Genomic DNA, 22,130 nt, shown 5'->3' on the forward strand with positions numbered 1-22,130 from the left:
ATTGAGAACTCATATCCACGACCAATAAAAAAATACAATTAGATTGGTAAATTTTAATAAGTTTGATTTTTTTTAATTGATGATATATTTGCTTGTTTGTTTGTTTTCAGAAAGAAGAAGTAAAATTGGATGCTGATTATAAACTGCACCATGTTTGTAAGGGAATGATAAAGGTATTGAAAATTTTCATTTGTAATTTCCCTTCTTTAAGTGTTACACAAAGTGATGATTTCAGATTAATGTAAGCTGAAAACCAAAAATCAAGTTAGGGTTGTTTCCCTTTACTTGGACTATAAACTCACCAGAAGTGCATTTTGATCAAACAGTAAGTGGAACCTTGTGTCATCATGAATGATAAATTTTCATGTGTAATGCAATTGATTAAGGATTAACGTAAACATACATCTAATGTAATTATAGATCTGTAAATTAGTAGTATGGTAAAACTTTCAGAAATTAATTGCAGTACCAAGTACTAAAAATGTAACTTTTAGATGTTAGATATTAGACGAAGATGCACTGAAAATGAAAAAAAAAAAAACATCACCAAATAACAAAAGCATAGTGGGACTAATGAATACCTTAAGGGACAGAAATAAATAAGAATTTTTGCTATGTTTGGAGTAGGTACATGTATATGTTTTGTAAGAGGGTTTACAATGCCATTTTGCACCTTCCTACATTTATTATCTGATTAGAATCAATTGTTTTGTTATATTGACAGCAATACTGTACCGATGGGGATTCAGATATAGTCACATGTTTAGTCGGTCATAAACATGATCCTAACTTTGATGCAAACTGTAGAGAGATACTGGTCAGAAGACAAATTACAAAAAATAGAGGTATCCATTTTATACTTAGACCAACTATTTTTTATTAGCTCACCTGGTTCAAAGAGCCAAGTGCCCTTTTCTTTATCATTTGGTATATATCTTTATTTTCCTAATCCATTATAAATGTTAACAAATATCTTCTCTGAAACTACAGATCCAAATTTTATCTAAACTTGGCGATAGTCATCTTTAGGGAATTTAGATTGTAAATGTGTCAGAGCGAGCCGCTTGCCAAGCTTTTTTGAATATTATCTCTTCAGTCAACCCCTTATTGGGGTTATTGCTCTTAAATTTTTTTTTTTTTTACCAATATTAAGAATTTATACCCACTATCTTGAAAACTTTAATAGAAAGTTTGACACTTTAATAGGATCAACAAGACAAGAAACACTAAAACTGTAGTGCTGAAACTGTCAGTCAACTCATTATTGGAGTTAATGCTCTTAAACGGCATGTATACCAATATTTTTTAAAGTACATTCTCACATGTAATATATGAAAAAGAAACACTAGTTTAATAAAATTTGGTATTTGTATTTTAGATTATAGACTAAATCCTACTTTAAGGAAGGAGTGCAGTATGGATATCAGAAAGTTCTGTACTGACATCATAGAGAGAGCTTCACCAGACCAAGAAATGAGTGGTCAGGTTATTTTATGTTTAAGAAGACAATTTGTTAAAAAGGTAGGAATAGCTTAAATTAGAAATTTATTCTGAGGTTTTTGGTAATCTAAATAATGTGCCTGGATGTATTAATTTTATATCATAAATTAAGGTACTTACCTGACATATGTACTTAAGGATTTCAATCTCGTTGGTATTAGACTCGACCGGAAGTTCAAAACGCGCGGGAACCTGATGTTATGCTACATCCGGTTCACCACGAACTATCAGTTTTTTTTCTCGGCGACTTGAAAGACAGTCGTGTTTTTTAGTTACTCATAATTCTGCCGTTTTGAGATGGCAGAGGTAAGTGGACACGGAGATATTTCTCCGTTAGAAGATACGTTGGAGGATTCCTCTCGTGATGGTGAAGGGCAGAAGCCACGTGCACCTACAACTTCGTCAGTAGTTACGAAGAAGAGGAAGTCCAGGTCCAAGTATACGCAACTAGAAGAAAAATGGAACGCAAAATTTGGAAACCTTAATAGTAAGTTGGACAGTATGTTTGATTTTATTAAGGGACAGACAAGTACCGCAAATGGGGACAAAAATACATCTGAAAGTGGAAATACACTGTCACAAAGACAGTCCAGTTCTACTCCTAGTCTGTCACAAAGACAGTCAGGTTCTTCTACAAGTCAGTCACAAAGACAGACACGTAGGTCTAGAGATTCTGATAGTGAATCTGCTGATGAACGTGATGATGTAATGTCATTACAACCAGGTCAAAACGAAGTTTTGGGTTCTGGCACAGAGTCTGACAATGAAGGCTCTAATGATGAACATTTGTCAAGCAAAGCAAAAAAATGTTTGTTTGATATTTTTGGGGAGGATGCCATTGCCAAGAAAACTGAGAAAAAAATTGGCATTACCATGGATGATTCTCAAAAAGAGGTTCTAATGGGTCACTGGCGTGCGCTCAAACCAAATTTAGTATCAGCCTTTGCTGAGGAAACTAAAGAGCTTTTTCCTGTTGATGAGGAAACAGAAAAATTCCTACAGGTACCAACTTTAGATGATTTCATTGGAAATTGTTTAGTTAAAAGACATGGCAGTAAAGCCTCTTTTTCTAAAGGAAAGAATTTACATTCACAACCTTACAAAATGCTTGAAAGAATAGCATACAGAGGGCAGCAGGCAAGTTTTATGGGTATTGTCATTTGCATGTACATACAACAGAGTCTTGGTAATTTATTAGAATTATTAACAGACAAAACACCAAACATTGACAAAGCAATTCAACAAGTAAGGGACATTTTTGCCATGTCCACGAAAGAGTTGGATCAAGCTGGTAGAGCAGGTGCTTTTCACCATATTATCAGACGTCAAATGTGTATGACAGATACATCCATGTTTCTTCTCCATGATTCGAGAGACATTTCAGACCTGCCTCTTACTGGAGAAGGTGTTTTTGGTGACAATTTAGTTTCTGCTTTAAAAGCGAGAAAAGACAAAGATAAAACTCTTGATGATTTGTTACCCGATATATTCCCAAAAGATCGGAAAAGAAAAACACCTTTGACAGATGATTCTAGTAAAGCTAAGAAGTCTAAAATAGAGAAGTCAGACCAGAACAAAGACAAGACTTCAGAGAATTTTCGTATCCCAAAAGTGTATTCCAACACAGGAAATAGAAAGTTCATCAAAAAGACAGATGATGGAAAATTCTCCAAACCAGACACTGGTTACAAGAAGACTCCCTTTCCGGCTAGAGGAGGGAAGTCCTATAGAAAATGACAAGGTGAGAATAGTGTTGTTTCCGGAGATACCAGTAGGTGGTCGTCTTGTTCATTTTTATCCAAAATGGGAAGAAATTACAAACGACAAATGGGTTTTGGCTATAATTCAAAATGGTTACAAACTAGAATTTTTACAAAAACCTCCCTTTTTAGGAGTCAAAAAGACATTTGTAAATGTCACAAATTTGGAACTTTTAAAACAAGAAGTAAAAAATTTATTAGAAAAAGATGCTGTAGAAATTGTGCTAAAAACACATATTCAGACAGGTTTCTACAGCACACTTTTCTTAGTAGAAAAGAAAAACGGGAAGTTGAGACCCGTTATAAATTTACGACCACTGAACCAGTATCTCAAGAAACAACACTTCAAAATGGATACAATGACCAAGGTCTTAAATCTAGTCAAGAAAGGAGACTGGGCTTGTTCTCTCGATTTACAAGATGCTTATTTACATGTACCAATCTTTCCAAAACATCGAAAATACCTAAGGTTTGCAATAGACGAAACAGTGTATCAGTTCAAAATACTATGTTTCGGTCCAACAAGCTCACCTCGGGTATTTACAAAGATAGTCTCAGTGGTGGCAGCACACCTGAGAAAACAAGGGATAAGATTAGCAGTATACCTAGACGACTGGCTTATAGTCGATCAACAAAAATCCGTACTTGTAAAAAATCGAGATACAACCATCACTCTCCTTACTTCTCTAGGTTTTATAATAAACACAGAAAAGTCAGATTTAATTCCAACACAAACAATAACATATATAGGAGGATTATTCAGACTAGATCTAGGACTAGTGTATCCAACTCCAGAGAGAATCAAAAATTTGAAAATAACAATAATTCAGTTAATGAAAGGTCAGATATCAGCAAGACATTATTTGAAAGTTCTGGGCTTAATAGCATCATGCCTAGAATTGATTCCCAACAGTCGTCTGTTCATGAGACCAATTCAAATGCACTTGTTACAAGTTTGGAGACCCTCCAAAATGAGTCTAGAATATCAAATCCCATGTACACAAGAGCTGAAAGCTCATCTAGCATGGTGGTTGTGTCAAGCAAATACAATGAAAGGGCGGTCTCTATTTCAGGAGTCAACAAGTGTAACAATCACAACAGATGCCTCAATGACAGGTTGGGGGGGACATTTAGGGACACGAACAGTACAGGGTCTGTGGTCGACAAATCAATTGGAATTACTCAATCACATAAACAATCTGGAGTTGGAAGCAGTATTCCTAACAGTCAAACATTTCCTTCCTATCTTAACAAACAAACATGTACTAATTCGTTCAGACAATACAACAGTAGTACAGTACATAAACAAACAAGGGGGGACAAAATCGATTCAGCTTTGCAGTCAGACGTGGAATCTCTGGAATATGGTTTTGACAAACAAAATTGTAATCAAAGCAGCCCACATTGCGGGGGTAAAAAATATTCTAGCAGATCAACTAAGCAGGATCAAAGTGAAACCAACAGAATGGTCTCTGAACAAGGCAATATTGAACAAAATTTTTCTGGAATGGGGGTCACCAACAATAGACCTTTTTGCCTCGGCTCAGAATCGCAAGTGTCCAGTGTTCTGTGCTTGGGATCAAGATCCAACAGCACTGACACAGGATGCTCTATCAATCGGATGGGACAGGATGTTTGCTTATGCTTACCCACCTCTATCTTTAATTCCGAAAGTGTTGCAACACATGATAGATTATCAATGCGAAATGATTCTGATAGCTCCCTTTTGGCCAAAACAATGGTGGTATCCACAGTTAATACAGTTACTGATAGCACAACCCCTTCTATTACCTCAATGGGAAAATCTATTAGAACAAGGTCAGGGAAGATTAAGAATATTTCATCCAAATCCAGAGATATTCAGCCTGACTGCATGGCGAATATCGACAAACAATTTGAAACAAAAGGCTTTTCAGAAAACACTAGAAAATTATTGTCCGCGTCATGGAGAGCTGGTACACACAAAGACTACAAATGTAAATTTAGACAATTCAGTAGCTGGTGTGATCAACGGAAAATTGATCCATATGTTGCAACTTTAGAGGAGTGTGCAAATTTTTTAGCATCCTTATTTGATAAGGGGTTAAAATATAGAACAATTGCGGGTTACAGGTCAATGTTGTCTTCTGTGTTAGCTCCTGTTGATAAAACACTAGTGGGACAACATCCTTACATTATCAGACTTTTAAGAGGGGTGTTTAACAGTAGACCTCCTGAGCGTAAATTACTGCCAGAGTGGGATTTACCACTTGTTCTGGACATGTTTAAGAAACCTCCTTTTGCTCCAATGAAATTTGCTAGCCTTAAACATCTTACTTGGAAAACAGCGTTTTTAATAGCTATTACAAGTTTTCGAAGGTGTAGTGACTTACAATCTTTAAAATTGGGCGAAGGCTCTGTAAATATTCAAGAAAAAGGAGTTACTTTCTTGAGACATGGTTTAGCTAAACAAGATAGAGCTAATCATGACAATTCAAAAATTTTCATACCTGCTTTTCCAGAGAGTAAATTACTAGATCCTAAAAGAACTCTTTACATGTATCTGAAAAGAACAGATAAACTGAGACAAAATGGGGAAAAACAAGAATTTAAATTGTTTTTATCAACTAACAAGCCTCACAAACCAGTAACAGCTCAAACTATATCACATTGGATAGTGAAAACTATCAAGATGGCTTACAAACAGAATAAAAAGCAAATAGGCAAAGTAAGAGGTCATTCTACTAGGTCAGTTGGACCATCATGGGCACTTTTTAAAGGAGCCAGTATGAAAAATGTGTTGGATAGTGCTGATTGGGCAAAATCCACAACTTTTACTAAGTTTTATTTAAAAGATGTTAATGTAAATTTTTTAAATTTGTAGGATGAAGAATGAGTTCTTCCTCGGCGAGTCGCGGAGGGAGTGTGTATATATGTTTTTTTTTTTTCGTTATGTGGGAATGGTGGTGGATTTTTAAATGCACATAGATGACAGTTTGCCTGAGGTTTTTAAAACACAGGTTTTTAACGGCCAATCTGTATAATCAGATGATTTTCAACAATGTTGAAATATATAAACTTTTTGGAACTACATAGTAAGGGTATGTATTACCATGTATATTAAGTTGTATATGTATATATATTATATTGTATAGTTCAGGGTTTATGGGAAGAAGTACTGTAAGAAAACTTTTGGTCAAAACGTCCTACTACAAATTATTGCTTTGTAATCAAAAGAAATCCTTAAGTACATATGTCAGGTAAGTACCTTAATTTATGATATAAAATTCAAAAATTTGAACTCAAATTCAAATTTTATGAATAAATTATACTTACCTGACATATGTACTACCCACCCTTCCTCCCTAGGAAGTTTTTAAGTTTTCTTAACGGGGTCTTTCAAGTCGCCGTGAGAAAACTGATAGTTCGTGGTGAACCGGATGTAGCATAACATCAGGTTCCCGCGCGTTTTGAACTTCCGGTCGAGTCTAATACCAACGAGATTGAAATCCTTAAGTACATATGTCAGGTAAGTATAATTTATTCATAAAATTTGAATTTGAGTTCAAATTTTTGAATTTTTTGTAGATTAAGGAAAAAATGCATTTTTGTCAATATAAGATTTCATGATTTTGCCAATCTCTGCATACAGAGCCTATAGAATTTTTTTAATTTCATTGAACATTTGAATTCGTGGTTCACTTGCACCCACGAACCCACACCAAAATTGGTATCCACCAAATATTAATGAATCCACAGTAAATTGATTTTTATCTATTTCAGAATTTATCTGGTAGATGTACAGATGTAATAAGAGATGTGATTAAAGAATCAGCAATGAATTATATGGAGGATGTGGCCTTGGCTAATGCTTGTGAGAGGGAGGTAAATTGTATATCAAAACTTTTAAATTTTGAAGGATGTGTCAGAATGAAACAAATTAAAAGTAGTACTTAAGAATTTAACAACTGATCAGTTATTCTCAACACATATTGTCCTTGATCCATGGAAACATTTAATAAGCTACTGTGTCATAATATCAATTCTGTTCAAGTTATATCTTACTTAGATGAAATTTATAGATTATTGTTTGTCATCTCAACGAGGTTAATTTTCTAGTACAGTGAAAGTGAGAAAAGCAATCGAGTTGAGATAACCAATGATAATCTGTTTATTGTTGATTTACTTATAACGATGTTGTTAATGTCATTTACATGGGCATGTGTGCCCCTGGTATTTAGTGATATTTTTTCATATCACTCTACTGGGCTGAGAAAGGAAATTATCAGTCAGTAAAGTCAAAGGAAAATTTCTTAAAATAGTGATAAATATGAAATATATGGTTTTTCTATATTCCTACATGTATATCAGTCTAAATTATAGATGTAAATAGTACAGGAGATTTTTTTCCAAAATTAGAAAATATGATTGGGATTATGCAAATCTGTATTTTTTAGATTTTTCATTTGTAGTTTAAGAGTTACAAAGGGTTTCTGGGTGTAATGTTTGTCATAGCTGTTATGAAACATACCATCCCGTAAGATTATTGTTTTGTAGCTGTAACAAGTGTTGTGATAATTTTAGATAAAACAACACTGTGATCCTGAGCATCAGAGGGCATTACAAGGGGCTGGAGATAGAGATTCTAATAGTGTTCTACAAATGTCTCAAGATGACAGCAAAGGAGAAGTACAACAATGTTTGATGAACAAATTTAAAGAAAGATTAATAAAAAGTACAGAGTGTAAACAGGTGAGAATAAAGGATTTTGTGGCTTCTCCCAAATATTTCTTTAACTATTTATGACTTTTTTCCAAGGAAAAGTATTAAGATGATACATAACACTGCAGGGAGATAACTCTGTAAAAATCAACTGGACGTTTAAATCACTTATATTGTTAAAAAAATGATTTGGCCAACAAAGCCTAGATTTATCAATAATGTAAAGCATCCGTGTTCATCCTCAACCTTTATATATGTTATGTATTATCATCAAATACAACTTACGTTTTAATATTAAGGATGAACACGAATGCGGCCACTTTCGTTTTACACGAAAACCGTCTAAAATTTAACTAAAATGCTAGAATTATGAAGATTTCAGTAATTTAGCATGACTTAATGGTGCTAGTACCGGATAAATTTGCATTGTATTGTCAAAAACAGCCGATATTTATGTAGCAGAAGCATTCTACTGTCTAATGAATAACTAAAAGTTTACATTTTAACAATTTTGTAAAACTGCTATATTTTGGGGCCAAAAAGGGGTCTTACTGAACCTACTCCTTTGACTGTTTGGACAGGTATTTTTTCTGCAGAAACCTAAACTAGTCTCTTTGATAGTCTCTGAAGTATATTCCCAATTGGAGCAAATTAAAACTTGACGAACTGTTTAGTCACCAGTCTTTTTTGTGTCCTTATGTTGATAGCATGATTTTGTTTCGGTTTTGCAGTTGTGTTTCTGTCATCCTAATATTTCTTAGTATATTTTTGACATAAACTTGAGATGCTACAATTTTGTTTTACAGCAAATTGCGAGAATTATCCAGGAATCTGAGATAGATATAAACATAGACCCTATTTTACATACTGCTTGTCAGAAAGATTTACATAAATTCTGTACAGATGTAGAGTCCGGTGAAGGTAGAAGTAAGTACTCTTATTGTTTTAGCTCACCTTGCAAACCAACATGGCCAACATGGCTACAAATAGAATAAAGGGGTAAAATGCAGTTTTTTTTGGCTTAAATCTTTGAAACAAAAGCAAAAGTATAATGGTTGCACTATTTCATGCATAAATGTAAACCAAAATAAGTGACACAGTATCCTTGGCGTCTCTAGTTTATTTTTTTTATCAAAAGTAAAAATCAGTCACTCAATTTTTGAACCATTAGAGCAAAATATTTCTGAGTTTGTCCTTTTTTTTTTTTTTTTTTGTGGTTATAGGGATTAATATATTATAGTTATATGAACCTTGTCATAAATTTGTAGAAAAAAATTACATGCCACTTAATTGAAGGACATTGTCATATGAAATTGTGTTAAATCTGTCTATATTTATAAATTTATTTATCTCTAAGGGAGGAAGGAGGGGTTTAATATAATAAATTCTCCTGACTGTCCGTCATTTGTGTTTTTCTTGGAAACTACAAATAACAGCTTCTTGATATATGGAAACTATTTTTAACCGGATTTTTGTGACAAAAATGTCGGTTATTGATTTGGGGATGTACGGCGGGCGGCCGGGCGGTCGGGCTGTCGGGCGGGCGGCAATCAAATGTTGTCCGTGCATTAACTCATGAACCGTTCAACCAAAGCTTTTAAAACTTTAATATGTTATTACTGACAACTATACGAAGGTCAAGTTCAATAATGGCGATTTTGACTTTTACCGTTCAGGAGTTATGGTTCTTGAAAGATTGAAAAATGGAGTTGTCCGTGCATTTACGCATGAACTGTTCTACCAAAGCTTCCCAAATTTTAATATGTTGTTACTAATGAAAGAATGGAGGTCAAGTTCAATAATGACGAATTTGACTTTTACCGTTCAGGAGTTATGGTTCTTGAAAGATTGAAAAATGGAGTTTCCAGTCGTGTCCGTGCATTTATGCATGAACTGTTCTACCAAAGCTTCCGAAATTTTAATATGCTGTTACTGATGACAAAATGGGGGTCAAGTTCAATAATGACGATTTTGACTTTTACCGTTCAGGAGTTATGGTTCTTGAAAGATTGAAAAATGGTTTTTCCCGTCGTGTCCGTGCATTTTCTCATGAACCATTCAACCAAAGCTTTTGAAATTTTAATATGTTGTTACTGATGACAAAATAGAGGTCAAGCTCAATAATGACGATTTTGACTTTACCGTTCAGGAGTTATGGTTCTTGAAAGATCGTAAAATGGCGTTTCCATTCAGGTTGTTGCATTTACTCATGAACCATTCAATCTAAGCTTTTCAAATTTTAATATGTTGATACTGATGACAAAATGGAGGTCAAATTTGATATTGACGATTTTCACTTTCACCATTCATCAGTAATGGTTCTTGTGATATAGCCAGGACACAAATAAATGTTAATAAATCCGGTTTGCTGTCGTTGTGACAGCCTCTTGTTCGTTTTATCTTTGAATTTTTGGTTAATATGTTAAAAAAATAATAACTTGTACATTTTCAATGTTTTTAGAAATGACATGCCTTTTACAAGAATATGAAGATCATCCTAATAGACTGGATAAAAGATGCCATGAACAGTTAAAACGTAGAAAAGATTTATGGGAAATGTCAGTGCAGGTGGGTGATTTTATTGACAATTATGGGACGTGAAGAAACGATTTATAGGCAACAGAATACCAAACCAGGCACAACATATTAAGATCTCTGCTTAGTTTCTAATAAATGCCTTTCCTCCCAATGTTGTCAAATATCATTGATGATTTGTCACATGTCATTTTGCTTCATAATTTGTACTTCATAAGTTGCTGAACTTGTGTACCAAATTTTGACATATTGGCATTACAAAATATTTCCTTGATTTCTTGGAAAACCAAAAGGTTTTAAACACGAAAGTTATGTTTTTTGTTAATTAAAAGGTTTTCTAGATATTCATATTTTGTCAACCCTTAATATATGTTAACGGAAAGCTAGGAATGATGTTATTATTAAAGTAAGTCATAAAACACAATAAAATACCCTACTTGATATAAAGTTCGTAAAGTTATCATACAATCTCTAAATGTTGCCTAATATTTGGTGGTTTTAAAAAGCTGAAATCTTGGATTTTATATATTAAGTCCAGATCTAGATCTTTCTTCTTTAAACTCAAGAATATCAATTGTATAAATTCTAACACTAGAATATTGAAAAAATGATTTAAACAAGTAAGAAATTAAGATTTTCAGTGGATTTTTTATACATGCAAGTAGCTGTTGTAATCATAATACACATCAAATACCAGATGAATTTTTATGTTGTTAAACAAAATTTTAAAAACGGATGTTGACCTTGGTTAGACTTTCATTATTTTCAAAGGATGGAAACTAAAGTAATGACAGTTTGCATGAATATAAGGGTTGAGTGAGTTCAAACAAGATTTTTTAATCTTGACAATGTACAGTTTTCATATTTGAGGTGTAAAACATTTTTTCTATCAGGCTCACTGTAAGAAATCATAAGGTATTTTGAGTGTTTTTATTAAACTTTTGCTCAGCTTTATATAAATGCATAGTTTACACCAAAAAAACCCAACTACAATCAAACCTCTTTATGATGAGGGTTTAATGAAATATTCAAACAGACCTAAATGCAATGATCAGGTTTAAATTTAATATTCAAACAGACCTACATGGAATGTTTTAATGTGATATTTAAACACTTACATGCAATAAGTAAACTCCGTCATTATACAGCCATAAAATGGGTAGTTGTTTATTAGCAGTACAAGATGCTTCTTGCATTGCTTCAAACTGACTTTCTTAGGTAATTACTCAGTAGACTAACACCTAGTTACACCATTCATCTTTACTAGAGAAACAGCAACAAATCTGGTATGCACCATCTTCGCTAGCCAAGGGTTACGATCCACTCCTGCTCTCTTCACCCTTGGCAGATTGAGCCAACATTTGTGATATCAATGTTGCGCCATCTATCGGAAGATTAAGGTCACGCCCATTCCGAATACATTATTCTTGACCAATGGTAGCACTTGAACACTTCAATTTGGAGGTAAAAACACGGTAGCGTCTAGATTCTACCCACTTGGTAAAGCCGGAAACGAAAATATACGTCAACATTCATGCATTTGTGCATAAAACATACACAGGAACTTCTATTAGTTGATTAAAAACATTCAAGTTGTCACTAAATATAGTCGTATGTTTAGTGATGTAAAGATGTGTTGCACAATAGACATGTGGCAATTTTTTACAAACACTTTCTACATTAACACGTGATCATGTTATAGGCGCTTTTTGATTGGATGCAGCGAGTTTCTACTGCAACCAATAAAAATCCTTACCTTGTGTCTCCGAAATATTATCTCAATCTGCCAAGGGTGAAGAGAGCGGGAGTGGATCGTAACCCTTGGCTAGCGAAGATGGGTATGCACATGGTCAGGGAAAATATGGGATTGAAAACTGTATTTTGCTGTTCCTTTAGTAAAGATTACTATCACTATAGGTGATTGGAAATATCAGTTATTACACACATCTCTTCTCTATGAAATTTAATTATCAGTAAAACAAAATAAAACCGTATTTAATTGTCCCCTTGTTTACTTTTGTAGTAGTATTACTTGCAACAGTTTTAAAATTGTGTGTTATGAATCATGGAGACCGAAAAAAGTGGCTTCATGTTGCGGTTACAGATTTTTGTCAAGGAAAATTGGTTTAATATTTCATTCATCATCAGATGATAAAAGTACATTTTATACCTCTGAACCAAATCTTCCGAAATTTTAACATAGTATCATGGACATTAACTAGAATACTACTCCATTTCTAATTTAATGATTCTGACATTTACAGTTTTATGAGTTGGGGGCACATTAGGTACATTAAAATTAGATTTTTCTTTGGTTTCCAGATGATCTAGAAACTACTGCTTAAACATCTCTTTTAAAACTTGACCACAATATCATTGATGGTTTTGTTTTTAACTGATCCAGAGTCATGTTAATTACTTTAAAATAAGATTTTAATTTGACTATTGCTTTTGGGATTTACTGGTAATTATTCTGCAGCCACATGTATCTATAATACTAAATCACCTTATTCTAGTTTCTTCATTACTATGATATAAATTGCAGTATATTTATAATCAGCACATGTATCATGGATTAACATATGAATGAATTAACATTTAAATTTTCCCCCCCTAAAAAAAATTTAATGCTTGCTACTATCAGAATAGAGCAAGTATTACCTAAGTTAAAAAAGTAATATGATAAATAATGTTGTGTATGATTGAAGATTTCAACTGTTTGACTGTGTATGAAATAATATTGTTATTTATTGTAAACAGATTTTTTTTCTTAATTACAAATACTGATTTATAGACAATATTTGTGTATTAATAAGTATTTATTTTCTTTCATTTTAGGTTGCTCCAGTTGAAAGTGTAAATGAATTAGTATCACAAATTACATCTTCACCTGCAAAAACCTATCTGCTTGGAGTTATTTGTTCAATAATAGGTGTTATATTTCTAATAGGAATTACGTGTGGACGAGTGACTAAACGTGTATCAAAAGAAAATAAAATGAAATAAAGTTGCCATTGTTAAACTATATTTAGAAATACCATGAAAATAAATTAAAAAAAATTGCAGGGTCTATGCTTAATCACTTCCTTCATTGACAACAAATACCAGGCAAATATAAAATTACAGCTCTTTTTCAACTTGAAATTTGATGATGAGGGCAATTTCTGTCAAACTTTATGGAGTTCTCTGAAAAGCACAAGACTAAAAAGAGAACCAACAATTTTTTTATATTTTTTATATGAATTGAAAATTGTATTGATACAAAGTTAACCAATCTGCTCTTGGATACATTTAATATTTGCCCTTGTTCTTTGCATACTTAATAAAAATGCTTTAATTATTGTGTTGGATGAAATCTTCTATTTCATTATTTTTAATTCAATTCATGAAATTGTTTCATCACCTTCATTCTGCCAAAACATTCCATCTTGTCACCTAGCTACTTTCCATTATATAACAATTCAATTGCAGTACATCCAATAGATTTATTATCATGGTATTTTTATGTAAATTTCATTAAATTTTATTTTTTTATGTCTTTCCTTGGGTAAATAAATTCTGTATTGCATTAATTTGTTAGTGGGATATTGTTTATGATATTTTTTTGTGGCATAAGACGGTGCTCTTTTATTTTAATTTGAAACCAATAAACTACAAAATTTGACAAAATCAGAATCGGATTATAAGTTATACATTGAAATTTCCAGTTGACTGAAGTAAAAATTATTTGTAATCCATTATATTTGCTTAAAGTATGTTGGTTTCAAAATGATGTCTGTCTTATATGAGTATCATATCCAGATTGTACTATGCTGACTGGTTATTTTATTGTATAGTCTATGCTTATAACTTTTTGCTAACGCTACAAAGACTTATCTTAAGAAACAAATGGATGACCTGAATTTGATATGGAAGTATATGAATTATGTGAATAATTGTTAAAACAAATATTATTAACGAAAGCACCACTCATAGATTTTGAATTATTTCTATTATCTTTTGCTGATCTTAATAACAGGCTAATTGCTTTGCTTTGATATTAAATCTTTTGAAGTATGAGATAATACATGTATTAACATTTTTAGTAGAGAGTTTTCCATATAAGTTTCGAAAAAGTTGTTGTATGTTAATGATACTTGGTATGACATGATGCATTGTGAATATTTGGTATTTCTATGTACTGATACTAATGAAGAATGTATAGGATGATTACTAAGAGTTTTGCTAGGAAAACTGATTTCCCAAAAATGTGTGGATGATATTTTGGAATGATATTGGTCTATAACTAGAGAATGATGAAAGTTTAGAATCTCTTGAAGGATGTTCATGATATGTGGTATGGGAAGTATTATGTGTGTGATCCATACAAATGTGATGTTAGCATTGGCAAGAATTAGTTGGTTTTAAGTGGTGTTATTTCTGATACTTTATAATCTAGTGCTTGCCATTACTGTAACCCACCAGACTGGTGTTATTTTTGAACCCCCAATTGTAGTCTATACTTTAGTAATTTCGATAACCGTAACCCACCAGAATAGTACACATAGGTCAAGGTCTCAAAATTTACTAATACAAGCATTTCTCTGGATGAGAAAAAATAAAATGTATCAAAACCTTTATAACCACAGTTATAAAACCAAATAACCTTTTATTCAAAGGTTTTGTGATAGTTTAAGTGCTTCATAATATATGTATTGTAGAAATTCAGACATACTTGTGTTGTTGTGAAATAGAAATGTTAGTCAGATTCTGTTTATTTTGTCAAATTTTGAATTTTTAGAGTGTTGCATAATTTTTTGTAATTTTTTCACTACTTTTTTATATCATGATTAAAGTCTGTATGGACAAAGAATTCAGGACTTATATTAAGGTTATGGTATTTTATGTTCTGAAATTAATCATTTTTGAAACATCATTGATTTACTTTAATTGCTAGATTTTCAGTTTATATTGTCAAGCCAATAGGCTTATATATTTATTTCTGAAACAGCCCTTACACAATTAAGAGATATCATTTAAAGTAATTGTGAGACCATAACAAACTTTGGAAAATAAGTGTAGAAAAAAAATACAGGAACTTGCCTTCTTTATAAAACCAGTCACAAGTAGTAGCAGAGATTACTAGGTATTCTGTTTATGTAAATTGCTTTAGAATTTTTAAGGTACTTTATTTTCATAGCGTGTGGTGAATAAAACCAAAGTTTAACATGTGAAATCTCTATTTAATGCTGTTTGAGTGATGGATGGGAGTATATATTGTAAGGAAGAAGAAGTGAAAGGTTTGAGATAACTAAAATCTAATACTGTACATTCAGAAATTATTGCGTGCATTTATTATTATTGCAATTTTGTCATTTTAGACTTAAATGCGATTTTAATGTTTAGGATTTTGAGAAAAATCCTTTTTAATTCATCTAAAATATTTCAAAATGCGAGTTTAAATGCTATTACATTTTTCACAATAATAAAAACCTTGTAATAATTTCTGAATTTACAGTAAGTATGTGTGACCTGTAGCAGAATGGATGAGTTATTGTATTTACTTGGTATATTTTAAGGCGGTTACCTTTATTAATAGTATTTTGTTCATTGATTATATGTATATGGTTCATAATATATGTGTTTTAACCTATTCATTTATTGCTATATTAAAATTTTGTCTTTGACAATGTTTTAACCTGTTTATATTATTGTTTGTTTTTCTTCATAACATTGGATTAATGAAGCTGTTCTTGATTCAATGTGTATTGGATAGGATTTAGAGATTTTATAACACATAGAGATTATTAAATACCATTTGTAAAGATTTTTGTTATTAAATACTGTTTATAAAGATTTTGTTATCAATTAGTTATAGAATATAAATATACTAAATCTTTTATAGAGTTGTTGTAAATACTTTCACCTTTAAAAAGAAAAACTGTTTTACTGATATAATATACATTTTTGGTATCCAGAAATTCTGCTTGGATTCATATATAAACATTCATTAAGATTTTAAACATATTTTCCTCTAGGGTATTTGCTATCAAATTCTACCCCTGTAAAAATACCCCTAACATTAAGGCAAAGCTACTGTGTCAATATGTAGAAGGATAAATGATTTATTTTCTATCGAAAAATCATGTTTATTATATATCATATGGATTGTAATTCTGTTGCAGTGCTTAAAGAGTTGTATAGACTTTTATATGGGACAGTGGTAATAAAATATATAAACCCCATTGATGTAGAAATTTCTAAACTTATCAGTCCTTTTTAACTGTAACTTAGCTATTGCATAATTTTGGTCTATAATTTTGATTATTGTAAATTCAAAAATTGCTGTGATGATTTTATTAGTGCGAATATTGTGACTTGGAGATTCTCGCAATAATAACAACTCGCATTTTGATATCAGATACACATATATGTTTGCACATTTTTCCTACTATCACAATAATTAATCTAGCATTTATGTCCATTTTTCAAAAACGCAACAATAAATACATACAATAATTCGTGAATTTACAGTATAAGTTTATATTTCTGATGTCAACATAGTCTAGATGGCAGCACATATTTTCTGCCATTCCACTGATTTTTATCAATGAATTTTTGTCAGTTATATACAAAGACCATTCAGTAGATTGTTTTCAGTCTAGCGCTAACCTTATTTGTATAAATATTTGCCAAATTACCTTATTTATTGCTAAAAGACCTGGGACCAACTTTTCAAAAATCTTTCCTGAAAACAATTTCTAGTACAAAATGTAGTCATAAACATTTCAGAATATCTTAGATTTAATTTAAGATAAATTTTAATCATAAACTTTTTGCTAAAAAGATTTACTTGATACTTTAAAGAATTTGATGTCAATGGAGTGGTACCCTCACTTTCTTCACTCAAGAATTTTTGCTTTTACAGCATATACATTTTCATCATTTCCTGAAGTTCCTACTATTGTTGATTGTATTTGATGCAATATCAGTAGTTGAGGCAGATGCTCAATAACAAACAAGTATAATATCCTTATGTGGACAACTTCAAAGTAAGTTAAATAAGGTTGTTTGGCAAGTTTAAGCTTCCTATAGTAGTATATTTATGTACAATAGATAACCTATACTCCCATTTTGTACTTTTGATAACTGTTCTGTTTTATGTGTATAAATTACCAGTAAGTAATAGAGATAAATCTTCCAAATATGTGTTTATATGCCAAAACTTAGTTCTGTTAAAGCTGTGTATTTTGTATATTTTCAGTTTAAAACTGTATGGGAAGGTTTTAGATTACTTTTTTCTTGAGTTTTTTCATGCTTATTATTTTACTTTTGTATGAGCAGTATGAACAACGACTGATATTTCTAGAGGTCCTTTTTGATATTACCCTTAGATTATAGATAATTTACTAAAAATTAAATAGTTATAAATTTATTAACAAACGAGGCATGCTAATGAGTTTCAAATCTACTGACGTCAACCTATATGTTACCTTAACAATAGACCACCTCATGACAATATGTACAATTGATACATGCCATCATTGATTGGTAAAATGTAACATATTCCAAGAAAAATTAGAGTATCCTTTACTACCTTGAACTATACCAGAAAATGTAGATTTTACCATTCAAAATGCATACTATTATGAACAGGTCTGTTTTGTTTATTCTTAAGTATATAAATTATGTATGAAATATTTAATACGATTAGTTTGACAGTTTTTATCTTACTGTTGAGAGTATTTGTCTTGATGTAATCTCATTTGTGTTATTTAGGTCTTTTGTTATGTGTAAGTGATGTTAAAGAATAAATGCAATTGCCTTGTTTGTTCTATTATTATTTTGCTATCATACACTATTGCAACACTAACTGGTGTATGTATTATCTTTAATTTGTTTTTGTCTGGCCTAGAAGCTGAATAAAAAAGGGTGAGGCATATTATTTCTAGCACCAAAGTCAAAAATGTTTTAGTGTCCACATAAATTGCCTTATATGACAGTTGTTTGTCATTCGTTAGATGTGTTTGAGCTTTTGATTTTGCCATTTTATAAAGGACAATCTCTTTTTGAATTTCCCTTGGAGCTCGGTATTTTTGTTAATTTATTTTTTACATAAGTGTCCATACAAACAATATTATATAATTTATATTGTTGGGATTTTCCAAGTGCTGAACGAAACATCAACACAAATGTCATTAGCAATAAAAGCAATCTTTCAAGTTATTGTGAAATTACCTACTACAAAGGTGGCAAGAATCAGATACGTATATAGATGATTAGATTTCCTAAGATCTGTTTAAAGTATGTGCAATGTAAGCCTCTGTCCTCTTGAATTAGTATTAAATTATTTGCCTTTTCCACCCCTAATACAAATATTCCTCATTCCTAACTTTTAAACAAATTGAAGGAATTTGCCTTGCTTTGTTTCGTTATCAAGAATTGCAATCTTGTCTAATGGAGGGAAACATCTACGTCTGATGCAAACACACATTGTCAAGCCTGGTATCTATGATGAGTTTATTTGTGAAAAAAATAACACTCTGCATCAAACAACAATTTCTCTGAAACTGACAGTATCAAGAAGCTTAATTTCCTGATTGACAACATATTTGCTATGTTTGGGAGACATGTTTAAATAAATAATCGGCATTCTCATGGAAACAAAATGTGCTCCTCTTCTTGTCGACTTGTTCCTTTATGTATATGTAGCTTACTTCTCTGGCAGAATGAAATGAAGCTAGCATTTTTATTTAACTTCACTTTCTGCAGTATAGATGATGCCCTCTTAATACATAATTCAAAGTAAGTTTTAATGTTGAACACATAGAACTTTTATATATCTCGAAGTTGATATGTTGGTTTTTTTCCATTCCTCTCATGACTTCCGTTAATGAGGATTGCTACTTACAAACTATGTTTTCCAAGTGGTGAAGTTGAAATAATTCCATCAAAACATTTAAGGACACCATCACGCTATTGTAGTTCTGTTTCATAAATGACGATGGATATTGACAATTGTCGTAACCACAAACCAGTCATCTTTATGTCGATTGTGACTTACCGAATAACTGGATTTGTAATAACGTAAGCAACGCGATGTGTGTCTGATGTGGAGCTGGTTCTGCGTACCCTCCTAACATCTGAGATCACCCAGGTGTTTAATAAGGTATGTGCTGCTCAGTTCTTATTTTCTGTGGTGTGTTTGATATGCTGTTGTTTGTCGTATGGTCGTTCTTGGCCATGGCATAGTAATTTTTGTTTCGACTTAAGAGTTTGAATATGCTTATGGTATCTTACACCTCTATTTTGTGATAAGGTCAGTTTATGGCGAAGCATCTGTGGTCTGATGGGTCAATAATCTTTCGTGTGTAGTAGAATTGGCACCTCGCATTTCCTTGGAGATGATTTAGTCCTACATCATTAGTCATTGAGTTTGTGCATTAGTAGCAAAATTCCTACCTCAACCGTGTATGGAATATCTATATCTACACTCTTACAATATTAAAAAGAGACGTCATTGGTATCTATAGGCAAAATAATAATGAGGGTCAAAGAAGGTCTCTTTCGATTTCTAGAAATTCCTCCGAAATTTCCAAGACCTACTAGACAAATATCACAAATAGTTTGATTCATTTATTCACACATTGTTGTCAAAATAATGTAATGTTAAGTGTCTGATATACAAGTGAGAGATTTAGCTAGCTATAAAACCGGGTTTAATCTACCATTTTCTACATAATAAAATGCATTCTCCAAATCAGGAACATGACAGTTGTTATCCATTCGTTTGGTGTGTTTAAGCTATGATTTTGCTTTAGATTATGGACTTTCCGTTTTGAATTTTCCTCTTTTTCATTGTATAGCGTAGTGATATTAACAAATGACTATTATATTTTACACCTCCGTTGCACGCAATTGGAGCCCCAACTGCTTACAGCGGTATAAAAACCGCGTATTTTTGTTTCATGTGGAATTTGCAAATAAGGGGGTTTAAATCCAATTAATATTACTAATATGTTCCATGGGCGAAACGAGAAGAAGATGAACTGGACACTTTATCAGAATGGGGTAAACAATCAGGTTGAGTTCATAAGCTGAGAAACTGTGTGAATGATCGAGCAAAGTCCAATTTCAGAGACAAAAAATGCTGTGAAGTGTCTATTATCTCTTCACGATAAGTATTGTGTTGTTCTTGCGGACAAAGCGTCAAATGGTATTGTCTTTTAATTTTAATTTTACTACTTCGAGTGTCGTGTAATTGTGAATAAAAGAGCACTGGGGTAATCCCAAGTACAAAAACATATATTTTGACAATTATGCGATTATGACGTATCATGAATCCTTCATAGCTTCAATAAACATTACATTGAACAGCAAATCAGAGGACTTTTAAACTTGTTTGTATTGGATACATAAGCTTCACACAATTCCGTTTAAACAACGGTACATGGCTGGCTCATCTTCATGTTCGAGGAAAGTATTGTCCATTATATTAACAAAACATCTGTCTGCAGTTAAAGAGGGACATCAGAAATACTGTGAAAATGTTTACTCACGTAGTGGTATTAACTATATGTGGATTCTATAAATGCTGAGAAACTTCTGAATAATTTTAAAACTCGATCTTTCTTCCGAAATTAGTACGATCCAAACTTTGATTTTTCAACCCCGTATACCACTATTCCCCATGTGAAATTGAAATGTCGTCTACAAGAAATAATCCACAGTGCTATTCAACATAAAAATGGTAGCATACGGTAAAAATTCATTACTTTAGGATACTATACGACATATTTGATTAACATAGAACATAAAGGTAAAACAGTCTACTCAGAGGAACAAGTGATCAGTATGCTTGAGTTTCTTGTTGACAACATATTTGTTGAATTTGGAGGAAAACTTTTTCAACAAATTGTCTGTCGGCATCCCTATTTGAACGAATTGTACGCCTCTCCTTGACGACCTTTTCTTATCTTATATGAGTCGGAGTTCCTTCAGGCACTTGTCAAAACAAGAGGATATAAAAAGTCAGATCAATTAATTTATTAAATAAATAAACAACAGAAACGGCTTCCTCTGCCTAATTATTAGACTTATTAGTCCAGTCAATCTAGCATAAATCTGACCCTAACCTTGAAGTAATTGCAACACAAGAGTTTTAAGTTTAAATCTTGAGATTATACCCTAAATATACACAGTTAAAGTTCCATAAAATATAACTTGAGAAAAACTAAAAAAATCTTAATTTTAACATTCCTATGGAGATTTGCATTAATATAGGAGATAACTCATCAAAAGAGGCAGAAATATCAATTAAAATTGATACAAAATTATATCTTTGTCGCTTCTATTCAACAGAACGTATTTGTATTGATTCTTGATATCTTAGCCGTCTTTAGAGTATAACAAACAACTCTAAACTAGATTTTATAATTCATAAGTTGACCATTTATTAGATTGCTCAGCATGTCAAGGTAAAGAATCTCAAATTGAATAAAACTAATTAAGCATGTATTCTTTTCGTGGTTTAAAATTTCTTTAAACAAGTTAGATGTTGAACAAATATAATTTACAGATATAAACAATACCAAATATTCACATTATTTTTTTCAAAATGGTCACAAAGCCATAATTTTTCAATTTCTTTAATGA

At 32.0% G+C, this 22,130-nt stretch overlaps 2 protein-coding genes across 5 annotated transcripts in view; both read left to right on the forward strand.

Annotated features, from left to right (window-relative positions):
• The window catches only part of LOC139525475 (Golgi apparatus protein 1-like), a 62,586-nt gene extending 44,281 nt beyond the window's left edge, over window positions 1-18,305 (forward strand). For all 4 annotated transcript variants that reach the window (XM_071320845.1, XM_071320846.1, XM_071320843.1 and 1 more), the window contains 8 exons: window positions 111-173; window positions 725-845; window positions 1,379-1,521; window positions 7,023-7,124; window positions 7,824-7,991; window positions 8,768-8,888; window positions 10,423-10,529; window positions 13,335-18,305. In XM_071320845.1, the coding sequence (XP_071176946.1) occupies window positions 111-173; window positions 725-845; window positions 1,379-1,521; window positions 7,023-7,124; window positions 7,824-7,991; window positions 8,768-8,888; window positions 10,423-10,529; window positions 13,335-13,502 (993 nt within the window). In that variant the 3' untranslated portion in view covers window positions 13,503-18,305. The remainder of the gene's footprint in view (window positions 1-110; window positions 174-724; window positions 846-1,378; window positions 1,522-7,022; window positions 7,125-7,823; window positions 7,992-8,767; window positions 8,889-10,422; window positions 10,530-13,334) is intronic.
• On the forward strand, window positions 1,675-6,255 carry LOC139525477 (uncharacterized). Its single transcript, XM_071320850.1, has 2 exons — window positions 1,675-3,241; window positions 6,124-6,255. Exon 1 carries the CDS (start codon window positions 1,798-1,800, stop codon window positions 3,235-3,237), a length of 1,440 nt encoding a protein of 479 aa, XP_071176951.1. The 5' UTR covers window positions 1,675-1,797; the 3' UTR covers window positions 3,238-3,241; window positions 6,124-6,255.
• Window positions 18,306-22,130: the final 3,825 nt, after the last annotated feature.

This window comes from Mytilus edulis, chromosome 5 (genome assembly GCF_963676685.1).
Source record: "Mytilus edulis chromosome 5, xbMytEdul2.2, whole genome shotgun sequence".
NCBI lineage: Eukaryota > Metazoa > Mollusca > Bivalvia > Mytilida > Mytilidae > Mytilus > Mytilus edulis.

What these genes read in the sequence shown, in the direction of transcription:
- LOC139525477 (XM_071320850.1), top strand. Translation starts at nt 1,798, where the DNA reads ATGGCAGAGGTAAGTGGACACGGAGATATTTCTCCGTTAGAAGATACG.